Source organism: Anser anser, assembly GCF_964211835.1.
Source record: "Anser anser genome assembly, chromosome: 8".
NCBI lineage: Eukaryota > Metazoa > Chordata > Aves > Anseriformes > Anatidae > Anser > Anser anser.
In genome coordinates this window covers 1,327,540-1,341,455 of record NC_139728.1, presented here as the reverse complement: position 1 = coordinate 1,341,455, position 13,916 = coordinate 1,327,540, and the positions used below count along the sequence as shown (strand labels likewise).

Sequence of the window (13,916 nt, the reverse complement as noted above, 5' to 3'; positions counted from 1 at the left end):
AGGAGCTAGACTAAAACTCAGCCATATAATTTTGTTGAGGAAATAAGAAGCTAACTGTTATGGAATGACAAGCATTAGCTGGACACATTCCTACAGTTCTCCCTTTCCAAAGCAGGCAATATAAAATTTCACTAAACTTTCTGTGAAACAGCAGCATTTTCGTAACCGCGCTCATCTGCCAAAAGAAATGTCATTTCCAGGCATCTATAAATAACTAAATCTTATCATCACCCCAACACTCAGCAGCTGGAACAGCACAGCCAGATGTTGGCACCCCAAGGCAAGCAGGACTCAGTTTGGAAATGGCTGGGGTAAGCTTAAGGTTACTGAGGAGGGCCATGGAGAAAAGGGACAGCTGTTTGTTCAGCTGTCTCTCCTTCAGTTTAGTGAGATGAGTGCTTTAACTACGCATACACTAAAAGGTAAATATACTTACATAACAACCCAAACACAACCAACGCAATCAAAGTATGGACCAGAAGTGTCCGAATGAATCTGAAGGTTAAAACCACTATAAAACAGAAAGCTGAAAAATACACAAAGTTTATTATTAGTGTTACCAACCATTTAACTTAACTCTTATTTATGTTATAGTTAAGTTTAAGGTTCTTGTAGAATTTGGGCTTTTACTTTTAAAGGGTGGTCTCGAAAGCAACAGCATGTACTGAAGTTGGTTAACTTTTTAACATTTAAAACAGTTATCTATAACTTTCTAGTAAAGAGTTTATAACTGAAATATTTCACCTTGGGAATAATTGGCTATTCAGTAATATTTTGTATAAAGACTAAAGTTAAAATCAAAATATTAAAGCTAATGCTATTATTCTTTTTATCAACAATTTCTTAGTCCCATGAAAAAAGGTATATGATCATATCCAGGAACACAGAATCTGCTGTTTGCTAGCACTGAATTTCACCAGTCTATGCCTCCTGATAAGAAACAAGAACTCTTCCTTGAAAACAACTCTGCCCAGAAAATGTAAAAAAGGTCAGTACTTTTAAATAAAAAACTATAAAGGTCATAGAAACATTTTAAACCTCACATTCTAATTGAATATTATTCACTTTTTATTTATAACCTCATTTTTTGTTTGTAACCTTACCTAGTGCAAGGACACTCAGTCCTATCACAGTATCTCTTCCTGCCAATATTCCACTCAGAATTCGGTGAAAAACATCCATTTCATTAACCATACTTATTAAGACAGATGCATATTTGGAATAGCATTCAGGATGTTGTGGAACACACCGATTAAATAATGGAAAAGATTTACTGGAAGGTTAAAAAAAAAAGATGATGAAAAATGTTTTCATTACTGGACAAACAGTTTCAAACTCACAGCAATCTATTCCACTGCTCCCTTTCAAGCCCTCTGCAGTGCCCTTCCAGCAGCCTCAATACACTTTTGCAGCAGCATCCAGACAATCTGCAACCTACCAGTTATCCTCCATGCCTGGGAGAAAACCTTACACACAGAGTCTGACACAACAGGACATTGGGCATGGGAGTGGTCTGTTACAAGTGGCCAGACAGTAGTTCTATGCTCCATCTGCAAAATAAACTCTTGGCAGCACCATGCCTGTGTTGCTGTGCTAGAACATCCATTCAAGACCAGCCTGGAGAATTACTATCTCAATCACCATCAGCATGTAGCTCCTATCCTGTTTCTAATCTGGCTTTGTCTGCTTTGCTCCTATGTGTTTATGTAAAACCTAAACTCCTGCTAGCATGGCTGTAAACTATGTTGTTGTAGAGAATTCTAGACCATGAATATTTTGCATCATTTTGAGGATATTTAAGTATTCTCAAAGCTGCTCCAAAACAACGTTTGTAATGTACAATTAACACCACCTAATATTTACATATAAAATTATCTGACTTTCAGAGCCAGCTTACTGAATTTATTTATCATCCTGTTTTGGCAAGGCCACACTACAACAAAGAGACATCCCTACCTAAAAAGGAGAGGTCTGTTCATCAGCACTTTACAGCTTCTCTGACTACCTTTGTTGCCACTGTGAAATGTTACTGTGTGAGATGTATATGGTAAGTTCCTTGCCAAATAAAGGAAGGCTTAAAAAGTCAAAGAAATAAGTAAAATATGCCATATTTTTCATCAGTTTACATGCCTTCCTTTGATCCATTGTATAATGCTTTTATGTGTCTCCTGCTCTCTTCTGTGTTTTTTTTTCCCCTCTACTTGCTCTTGTTCAGAGCAGTAGAGGACTTAGCTCTGCAGACATGGAGATTCCAATTCTTTGCTGTATCTTCATGACAGCGGAATTGAAAATCATGGGTTTAAGGATTCTGACTCACTAATTTGTAACAAATTAAACAATACAACTAAACTGACATCTGTACTTTTTACATGCTGCAGAATGTTAGATGCTGACATCCACAGACCTGCGGTTCAAGCCAGTTGGCTGTGAAATGATTCTGACAGAAAATTTCTGGGTTCAGGATAACAAGCCAGGTCCGAGAGCACAGCTTGTTTTCCTTGGCATTGAGGGAGAGAGCAAAAGTCTGTGCAGGAGATAAGCTGCTCCTCATGCGGAGTGCCCTGACCCTGATCTGGAGAGGAAACATCTCTAAAGGGTGGAGGGATGATGAGAATGCAGTCCTTGTTCATTCTGTGGGACAGGACACAGGCGTGTTCACAGGCACACACAGCAACAAAATTTGGATTATAAAGCATCATGTCAGCTACAAAATGCGAGGAACTAAGAACCCTTAAGAAGCTGTTTGGACTCAAGGGTGTTGTAAAGTACCCATTAATTCTTACCTTGGTGGAACTGGCAGTGTGGGACACAACTCAGCTGCCTTTGGATTTAGTGTGTAGCTGGAAACGTTCAGGTTGTAAACACAAAGACAAGAACCTAAGAAATAAGAGAAATGGTAGCTTAATATTAGTTACAATTTTGGAAAAAAATACATTAAGTTTTGTTCGCACTTCTGCTTTAATCCCTTAGAAGGCCATATTCACCACTGATATTCTTGTAGGAATGTAGATTAGAATTAGTTACCCATTAGAATTAATGGGTAAATCTACAGCAACCTCTACAGGATCTTTTGTCTTCTACACTTAACTTCAATTACCATTTACAGATCTTCCTTGAGGGCAGGCACACTGTTTGTTCCATAGCACAATACTTCAGCTTTAAACTCTTGCTCCTTTAGACAACAGAAAAACCTAAACTGACACAAGCTACAATAGAATCAGGTCCCTCATAATTTAGAACAGAATATATGTCTATCCAGAAGCTTAATACTTTCTGGACTCTGCCTAAATAGTGCCAGGTACTCCGCTAATAACACTCTGCTCCATTATATAATGATTCTAGGAGGGAAATGCTGGTTGCATTCAAGCCATTCAAAATGCAACACTGCCCTCTCCCTTGAGATGCATATGCAAGCAGTTTTAGCATGTGGATGGAATTTCATGCCATTTTATTAAGTTACATTGAAATTACTTACACAATATCACAGGTGTTTACAGCTTTCTGTACATAACCAAATGATGACAAAATATCCCAAAATGAAATTAAAACAAATGTTGTCAATTTAAATAGAAACGCTTGACAAAAACTCAACAAAACCAAAAAGAACGGAATTCTGACCTCCAATAAAAATAGCCACTAGTATCTGTATGGTCTACGGTTGATGCATACACTGTGGAATAAGGGTTAGGCCTCAGGTTATTTTACTTACATGTTGGAAATGAATAAAGTGGAGCTGCCTCTTTTGCACAATAGCTACTTCTGCCATCATATTCATCTTGAACAGTAGAAAAATTTAAAAAAAATCTAGGTAAAATAGCAAATTTGGGGCTCAAAAAAGGTAACACTGCCTATGTATATCTGGAATTAATAATTCCACCATGGTTTTAACCAAATTTAAAAGAACCATTTAGGCAAGTTTCTTAAATAGCATGTAAGCTCTGTTCACATACAGGCATCCCCAACAAACCAATTTAGTTCATTCTCAGCAGCCAGTTTTCTGCTGGATAATCTCAGCATCGTGCAGGAACGAATCAACAGCTTTCAAATTTGCATAAGAGAGCTGTAACAATTCTAGAAACTATGGCTCTGAAATAAAGCAGAGATGAGGTTTTATTTTCTGTTGCCATGGACTGCTCAGGAAATTAATGGTAAGAAATGACTCCCTAGCGTAGCAAATAGAAGAATAATAAAGTGAAAGCTTCTCAACTGTTCTACAGATACATTAGATACTCATATTCCCTGTTGCACACCATTGTTCCTTGCAAAACTCTGGAGGTCTTCCAAAGAGTTGAGCTGCTCTTGTGGACAACTAGACACGCACAAGGAAACTGAACTGATTTTGAGGCTTTGCATTTCCAGGCTGCATGAATTCAGAAAGAACACATACCTAGAAAGACAAAAAGATCCTCGTTTCAAAAAACAAGCTTTCTGGTTTTCATAGGTTTAAATTCTGAGTCTTCTTTCCATCTTTTTAAAGTGCTACAAAGCAGATGAAACTTTTTCCACATACAATGAAAAAAAATGGAGTTTGAAGGCTAAAGTTAAGAAGCAATTTGAGAATATGCTATATTTTTACATTTCGTTTTAGGTTCTTAAATGTGATCAGAAACTTCCAAGGTGGGTGCCGCTCTACAAGTGTTCTCTTGCACAGCAGTCAACAGAATGACTGGCAACTTCAGCTTTTTTTAAACTTCCATAAATTCAAACATTTGTCTGTGTAGAATGACTGCTGGTCTGTCTGAAGTCCTATTTAAGACCCTATCTAAGAAAAAAATCGGTATAAAGCATAATGATGTAGTACCTTTCCAAATTCCATCTTAAATTTTTAGTTTCCTTCACCATTTTGCACAATTCTTACACCTTATTTGCCTTTAAATTTAAGCATGTATTTATATATGTATGAAAATGATCGACAACTAGATGATGTATATCGTATGAAGTTATGCTCACTTCTCAAACATTAGATTTATTTAAACATTATCTGATGTACTTACTTTTTATTAGTCATGTCCTGTCCAGAAAGGGGTGCCCCTTTTACAGGAGTGTTCTTCCTACCACATATGTTCCCAAAGCTGTCATATCCAAGCACAAGTCTTTCTGCCGCACCAGCCATCACAGCATAGCCAGTTATAAACATCTATTAAAACATTTTTTTCATGTGAAATCACGCTATAATAGTCTTTCCCTCCCATTCAATAAATATTTCTTTTAACACATGCATTTTTGTCTTGTGAAGGCAAACAGTTAAATCTGAATTTCACCCCTCTGGACAAGGCCAGAGCAAGTCATATGGACAAGTTTAGCCCTGTTGTCTCCTTAGACCCTTCCTTTATCTTGCAGAAAGCGGACAGTACACAAATTAATTTAGCAGAACATCACAGGCAAAGAAAGACAGGAGCTCAGATTAAAATGATTGGAAAGAAGTAGTAAGGTGCTAAATCCTGCCTCTGCCAAAGTTCCTGTGTGTCCCTGGGCAAGGTCACTCAGGTGGTAATTTTCCATATGTAGCCACTGCTTCTCATATTTCAGAGTGCCGTTCAAGACACACCTGGGCACTATATCTGCTGAAATGTTGAGACATTGCAGCTGCTATTGAGGTGTATTTTAAAAACAAAGAATAATTAAAATTCAGGTTATCTTAAATTTCAGAAAGGTGCATTCTTTACCACATGTGAAAAACCTCAAGAGAACTACATTGCGAACTTAGGTGTCACTGCACTGAGCTTTAGGATGCTCTGTCGCTAAGCACCTCTGCTACCTGAGTAGCAGCAACACTTCATCAACATAAGATGCTCTGCCTAGGAATGCAGCATATACCTGCTCGTGTACCCCACGAGGGCCAAAATGCCCTTTGAAGAGAACCTTTCTAAGTGCCAAGAAGCAGTAATTCTGTGAAGTCTTGAGCATTTTACCCAACAACTTATTTACAGCTCTCCAGCTGAGGAACTTGGTGATTTAATCATCTCCTCTGTCCCATGGGGTGTAAAACACATTTTGCATATATCAAGGACAAAACAGTTGGCTCTATGGCTGCACGCAAATTGTTGGCAGCAGCAAGTCTGCTCTGTCCCTCATTAACCACTGCTACTTCGCATAGAGTAGCTGAATATCAGCTGTGCTGGGGAGAGATGGCACGTATCAGATCCAGCGCAACTGCTTTATTAGTTAAGGTTTAGTGCCTTTGTTATTCTACTTTTAGCACTCCTGACTGAAGATAGGATCTGGGCAGAAACTTAGTCTCATACACAAACAAGTAAATGTGTCTCCTTAGTCCTTAGTGTAGTCTCATTTGTGCTTATGGGTTTGCACTGTAACTATTTAAATAATACTATTTAAATTATGCTCACATGTTAAGGTTGTCTTAACATGGAGAACTTTGTAGAGACTCCATAATTAAAGTTGGCATACTACTTGTGTGTGTGATGCTTGTTACAGTAACAAGTTATTTTCAGATCCAGTTATTTACAAAGCAAATACCTGTTAAAAATCTTTTGTGTTTTTTTTTTTTTTTCAGGAGAAAAAGAAAAAAAGGAGCTGACACTGAAATATGCTTTAAAAAAAAATATCTGGTAAACCTAAAGATAGAAGTTACAGGGCCATTGCCATCAGTGCAGCAAGTACTGTGTGCACGTGAAGGATTTTTTTTTTTAAGGTACAGAATGCTGCATACAAGTCATATTGTTAAGCAATAGACAGCTGTATGACTGCTGGAGGGGTGTGTCATTCTCTACATATCAGTGATATGCGTTTCCACAGAGCCAATAGTGTGATTTTTTTTTTCCCCCACTATGTGAATAAATCAGTATTACTTTTTTTTTTTCAAGTCTTTTAAAAATAAGATTAAACAAAACTATTTTACAGAAATTGAGCACTAAGAATAGTGGCAGAGAAAACAAACAAAAACCCTAAATCCTCACCGTTTGACAGGTTTAATATTTGGCATGCCTTACACTGGTTAAAACACCAAGCATAAGACAGCACATTTAAACAAACAAACCAACCAACCAACCAACCACCCTGATCACAAAGTTCTGCCTCAGCTTATGCAGCGTTCAAGATGTGTATATATTCTTCTGCATGAGCTTCCATTAAAGCACTTAATTAGGAATTGAATCTAAAACTGATTTAATAGCGTATTCATTCCTCAGTTGCCTCAGACACGTCGTGAGAACACACTCAGGCTTAAAGACAAAGCATGCTCCCCACAGCTTGCGTGCTGTTCCAGGCACAGGGCAGAAAGCCAGCTGACAGACCAAGAGCGACATGTTGCAAGATAAAAAGGCTACAGGGAGTGAAATAAGTAGAAACAAGAGTCCTGTCGGAGCCTGACTAGCTTACAGAAAGTGGACTCCGAGTATCCCAGCCCTGCACAGACCCGGGATACGGACCGCAGGGGCAGGACCCGACGGCGTGAGCTGGCGGTGAGGTGCAGGAGCCCCCCGGGCAGCAGTGCCCCCGGCCCCGGCCCGCCGCGACCCGAGCACACCGCGCTGCGAGGCTGGGCTGCCTCCGGGCAGGGCACGCTTACCGAACCAGCCCAGAAAAGGAAGAAAAGGAGCAGCCACAGAGGGTCCGTGCACTTTCTATAAACGACCGGTCTCCACTCCCTTAGTTCAGCAACGCATTCTCCGGAATCCTAAAATGAAAGAAAAGCAACTGTGAAATCAAAAACAAGTTCCCGACGCCTGAGATCCTCCGAAAGCACCTAAAATGCCGGACACCTGGCAGGTCGCCGGCCCCACACGGTCCCGGCCCCCCGGGCTCACCTGCCGCCGGCCCCCGGGCTGCGCCATGCTCCCTCCCTCACGCCGGGCCGGGCCGCTCGGGGGCGCCACCGGGGCCGAGGGCCGGGCCCTGCCGGGAGGAGCGCCCGGGCCGGGCAGCGGCACCGCGGTGGCTCCTCCTGCTGCCGGGGAAAGGGCGTTTTCCCTCCCCTCGCCGGGGCAGCCGCCGTCCAAGCCGTCGTTCAGGCGGCCTTGCCGAAATACAGCCCGCCATGGGGCCCTGCCGGCTTACGCTGGGGGTGGCCGTGGGGCTTTGTGTTGTCTTTTTCTGTTCGTTTGTACAGTTACATTACACTGACACTGTAGATCGCACATGGATGTCCACATGAATTTAGCATGCGCAGAAATAACCACCGAGTTAGATCAGCACCTGTGACTGGAATGACCAGTGAATGCAGAAAGCACCGCCCGGCTGCAGCGAGCCGTTTTCTGTGCAATGCTGTCCCTGCTTTTTAGATATATGTTCACCACATCCAGCTCAATAAAGTAGAGAAAGGTAATATTACAAATGAAAAAGATAAAGTGTATTATTGTTCTCTACCTTGACAGTCAATGGAAAAATGTGCTTTTTCAGCAATACAAAATCAGCAACTGCAATAAAATGGAATTAAATTGAAGCTGTTGTGAAAATCTGTTTAAGAGTTGGTCTGTCTTGCACAGGAGGGAGAGGATAAGGCTGGCTTTGCTTAGAAGAAAGAACTTACCTCGGCGTTCAAATGCAAATACAGAATGAAATACTGGTGACAAACTAGCACAGATGGAAGTAAATTGCCAATACCAGAAACTCAGATTAAAAAAAAAAAAAAAAAAAAAAGAGAGAGAGAGAGAGAGAGAGAGAGAGAGGGAAAGAATATGAATCTCTGTCCCAGAGCATTTCAGGCTTCTTCTATGCTAACTGAAAATAAATACATTTTTCAAAGAAAAAAAAAAATTAACCTGTGCAATGTTTCTTAAATTAACTTTTTCTACTGATTTAATATGGCTCAGCACAATTCTGCCTTATATTTAACCCCCCTGCACAAGTGGTTCTGACCAAACATGACAGAAAGGGTTGCTAAAAACTGTTTTAAAAGGGGTTTCCTAAACCTTTTAATTTCCAGGCAACTCACAGCTGTCTTTATCAGCACTGTACCTTTTAATGTTCATGATTCATCAGTTTGTAGAGTTTTCATAATGTAGGAAATTTAGAATGAAGTTTTAAGATTTAATACATGTTGCACAAGTAATTTTGTCTGTAGAACCTAAATAGACAAATAAATTTTCCTGCACTTTTCTCTACTGCACTTTAAAAATACATGAAAAAAAATAAGTCATTTTCCATCAAAATACCAATGTGAAATTTCATGTGATGCTCAATTTTTTTTCTGTAAGAGAAATTTAGTATTTTGATTATATCAAGAAAAATAACAAAAATTATTAATAACTTGTAACTTGGACAGAAGGAGTAACCTCCTTGTCTGACTGAGAAAAATCATTGTGAAAGAACAATGCCAAGGATGAAGGCTAATACTAGAACTGATGGCTTGCTAATACTAGCTTTCATTGTTGATTTGCACCTTTCTGAATGATTCTCCTTAAGCTTTGCATTACATTCTTATTGTGAATGAAGGAAAGCAGCAAGAAGAGCAAAGGTTTTTAACAAATTCAGATTCCAGGCAGATGAAATTCATGGAAAACCACCAGAATCAAGTGTAAGGTCTGCTTTTACCAAATGGCATCAGAATTAGTGTATTCTTTCAATCAGTATGGGAAAGTTATCTTATACTCGACAGCAAATACTTCTGGATTAGAACAGGATTTAAAAAAATAATAATAATATTTTAATTTAATAGTGTTTTTGTTGTTGTTGTTGTTTTGTTTTGTTTTTCCTGAATTTTAAACATGCCCGAATCAAACCTTTATTGCATTTAGTAGTAGCAGGTGGGTAATTCTGTGGCGTGTCACCAGGTGGTGCTCTGCGCCTTGCTTAGAGTTACAGGACAGCATTCCGGACTTGTGCGAAGGGCCTTATGCAGACCACAGCAAATAATAACAAATGAGGATTTTCATGTTACAGTTGAAGAGGATACCCCTAAGCAAGGCTCAGATTTTATAAGGGTTTAAAAATCCACATCCAAAGTGTAATACTGAAACTTTTTTTCTTGTTATTTGTCCAATCCTGCCAGTGCCCAAATGGCCTGGGTCCACTAATGACTTTGAAGTTTCTGCCCTACTGTGTTCAGGTATCCATACTGAGCTTTGGGGTGATGGCCGCCAGCGCCTCACCTTGCACAGGCCTAGTGGCCCTGAGGTGCCTCACAGCTGAACACAGCCAGGACTCGAGGGCTGGCACCCCTCAGCACAGGGGCTCGCTTCAGAGCGTGTTCTCACTGCCACGTGCCTGCCCTGAACACCAGACGGGGTGAAGCCTGCAGAACTTGTACTGGTAGCTGCAAAGGTTTCTTGCTTTTGTAACAGCCGAATGGCTGGCACTGGAGCAGTAAGGGACTGGGCTCTGTTCATGGTCTTTTTCTGCCCTGTATGTTACCTGGGGCAAAGAATTCTCTGTATCTCTTCAGTGTGAACGTTTCTATCAACAGAGAAAAGTTGAGTTTTAGAGGACTGGAAAGAGCCTGGTTCTGCAGCTCGGTAGTTCCAGCACTTAATGGGGAATGGGGATTTTTAGAATTGACAATTTGTGGCACTGATCCTCTTTAACCTAAGTAGAAACAAGATAAAATAGAGTTCTGGAAAAAGAGTACTGGATTCCAGAATTGTTCCTTTTCTGAGAGCACTAATGACTTGGCTACAGAGGTGTACACTGACTTGTGCACCTCTGATGAGAAGCTTAACTTGGAGCCTTTGGTCTCCATCCCCTGGGCCACATGCACAAGACACTGACTTTTATAATATGCTACGTTTAAGTCTTGTATCCAACTACAGCCACTTTCCTGGGAGATTAGTATGATGTGTGTCTGCATTCTTCTAGGAGTCTTCACTGCTCTCTGGAGGATGCACTGCTCCCTGCAAAGACAAAAGCTACTTAAAATCCTAATGCTTCATACATTCTGCTGTAACCAGGAACTCATGGGCACTGTCCTCTGTTTTCGATTCACAAAGTCACTCAGAATATACATAGGAGAAAAACTCAAGCTTCCTGACTCCAAGCCTCTGCTTTAATCACAAGGTTCTTGTTATTACTTATGAGGGTGGTGGTTATTCACAGAGAATGAGTCCTGGTGCTGCCAGGACAGCATTCACAGCTCCTCATTCTTACCAGGAAACTTACCTGGTTAAAACTGGGGCAGGAATGTGGGTTGGCAGAAGGTTTTGAATGAGAGCATGGCAGTTCCTTGCTAGACTGGTTAAGTGAGATGACTACCCCTATGTGTATCCCCTTCGGGGTCAGAAAAGAAACAGAGACCAATTACTTTAATAGCAGGACACAGCAACTGAGAAAGTCAATCTAAAAGCAAACATTTTCTGCCTAAATAGAGAAGGTGCAGCTGGGTACAATTTCCATTACTCTCAAATTATCTTGCTTATGTACAGTAGTTTTGCAAGTAGGCACTATTCTCCATATGTAGCTATGTTACTTGGAATATCCTGAACTGAAACACCCAGAGACTGAACATAATGCCACCTATTATGTTCAGGCTGTTAGGTTTTCTGACAATTTCCACTCTAAAACCTGTTGTTTATGACCTTGCCTTACTCCAACCATTCAGCCTGAAATTTCTCATGGCAGGTGCTAACGATTTTTGGACAATTTCAACCCAAACTATTCAGTCATTTCTAAGAATGAAAGTAGAAAAGCAGACATTATGATATCTGTAGTAAATAAATGCAACACCTTTTTTGGGTATTAGTAAAGAAATTCTTACACATGTTTTGGATCAGAGATTGGCTGGAAAAGGAGAAGAAATTCTTTCTATTTCTTCTCATGTCTGAGAAACGTCATATGCGTTTGCCCAAATTACTTTGATAAATCGCACTGTAGGGTCAGTCAACTTGCTAAGTTTCACAAAGCAGCTAAGGAGTCTGAAGACTGTGTCTGCATGGTATATTCCTGAGTCTGCTTGACACTGTTTGGACTACCCCGAAATGTGCTTCTGACCTGCCACATACTCACACTTTTTTATGTCTCAGTGACTGTCTCGATGGTGTCCAGGTACAGTAGTCAAAGAAAAATGCTGAGATGAATGTAAAGAAAAACAAAAGCAGTGATTGTTTTTGGCAAACAGCTTCTTGCAGTTGATAAGGAATACCTTGGTGAAAAAGGAAAGCAGGGCCTAGGAGCTCTCTGCAAGTGATCAGAAGATTCAAAAGGTCAGTATCAGGAGGGCTCATTAAAGCACCTAACATATAGCCCTACACAGTGAGTCGTTATGCCTCTGTTGAGCCGCAGTAGCTGTGACTGACTGACAGCCAGGAGTGGCTCAGCAAACACACTAGAAATAAGTCTTAGAGCAAAATGGGAGACAGTGATGGCAGGGGAATGACAGCCAGAGAGAGGAGCTGGACAGAGGGCCATCAGAGGGACAGCATGCAGGATTGGAGAAAGGAGTAGGAATGGATGTGAATGAGTCTGAAAGCCAGAAGGGAGACAGCTGGAAAAGTGAGGTGAAGATGGGACAAAGAAGGACGCAGAGAGCAAAGACAGGTCAGCACTGGTTTAGGGAAGAGTATCACTGGCCAGGGAAGAAAAGGGTAGGTCTGAGAAGCACGAAAACTATGTGGGGATTAAGCAAGCAATAGCACAGGTCCTGAATGTGCATAAAAGATTAAGACTGTGGGGAATGAGTAAAAGAATCTGGGTCTGCTAACACCACTCCCTTTCACAGCCAGAGTATCACCTTTCCTCTGCTCTCAGCAACCATCTACAAAGCTCCCTTGGAAGTGTCCTGTTGCACTCCGGCCTGCCTAACAAGTCAGATCGCCCTCCCAAGGCTCTGATCAGCCTGCTAGTGCTGTCAGCTCCTCCACTGGATCAGCTGGCAGAGGTCTGTCCCACGTATCTAGGGAATCCAATCCTTTTGACGATTTGAATTAATGTCTTTATGATGCTCCATGTTAGCTTTTCTGTTTGCTCAGCTGCAAAGTCCCACCTGATAAAGCTATAAAAGAATATGCTTCCAGCTGGGAAACAAACTACTCTACATTATCCAGGTGATCGTGAAGGAAAATGCACAAAAGATGAAATAATATTTTTTCTAGTCATTTAATGTTTTTTTTTTGAGATGTTTCACATCTTAGCCTTAAAAGTCACTCTAATTTAACAAGCTAATAGTCAGTCAATAAGCCAATAAGCCAAGTCCTCCGTTATTCCCAGCTTCCAATGAACATCAATCCCACCTTCTCATGGGTGTTTCCAGTGCATCCAGAGGCTCTATTTATTGTGTCAATTACACAGGAATTTAGAAGAACAGAGTGTACATCTCTTATAGCCCAGCTACATTAGCTTCAGCTTGCTACTACTGAAGACCCCCTCCTGTGATTTACCAGTCATGTGAATCATTCAAGAAAGGAGTATAACATCACAAAGTTAGTTTGTTCCAGTTTCCACATGAGCAAGCAGAGATCTTCGCAAAGAGCCCTTTCGGCCTTGTCAATACCCAAGCTAGAGTACAATCTAACCCTAGCAAAGTTTTGAGTGTGCTTGCTGAGCTGAAGCTGATAATAAGCTCCAGAGCTGAGTCATTTCAAGGTCTTAGAACTGAGCAAGAGGATCAGTGTTTCAGGATTGCATGGTCTTTATACACAAGCCCAGACAAGAAACGGCACTAGAGTTGTACCTTTGTGGAATGTCACAATTACAGTGTACTTACTAAATGGTCTGAGCGGTAAATAGCATGGGTGCCATAAAAGGAATGAGCTTGATTTGGAAGTATATCTGCTATTTGGGACTGCTGCTGTCCCTCTCCATCCCAAAGAGTGGACATGCCAGTACATCCGTGTGCATCCATACACAGACCGAAGAAGTACGTATATTGCTCTTCGCAACACACAGCAAAAGCCAGGGAACAGAACTGGCTGAGTTTCAGAGAAATTGAAATCATGAAAGAGCAGTAAAGATCTGTTTTTGTAAGGCTGGAGAATACTGGTTTGTTCTATAAATTATGTAAATGGAAGGAAGGACACAAGGCACCCTAG

The 13,916-nt window shown here is 40.8% G+C and overlaps 1 protein-coding gene across 9 annotated transcripts in view; it reads right to left on the bottom strand.

Moving 5' to 3' along the window:
- The window catches only part of SLC44A3 (solute carrier family 44 member 3), a 104,793-nt gene that overhangs the window by 32,650 nt on the left and 58,227 nt on the right, over nt 1-13,916 (bottom strand). For 5 of the 9 annotated variants that reach the window (XM_083847480.1, XM_083847485.1, XM_083847479.1 and 2 more), the window contains exons 2-7: nt 7,529-7,636; nt 4,995-5,137; nt 4,251-4,387; nt 2,784-2,877; nt 1,104-1,273; nt 437-526 (exon numbers count right to left, since the gene is read on the bottom strand). In XM_083847480.1, the coding sequence (XP_083703606.1) occupies nt 437-526; nt 1,104-1,273; nt 2,784-2,877; nt 4,251-4,387; nt 4,995-5,137; nt 7,529-7,636 (742 nt within the window). Of the gene's footprint in view, nt 1-436; nt 527-1,103; nt 1,274-2,783; nt 2,878-4,250; nt 4,388-4,994; nt 5,138-5,445; nt 7,490-7,528; nt 7,637-7,721; nt 8,183-13,916 lie in introns of those variants that run through there. The other 4 variants (XM_083847481.1, XM_083847487.1, XM_083847484.1 and 1 more) reach the window with 4 other exon arrangements.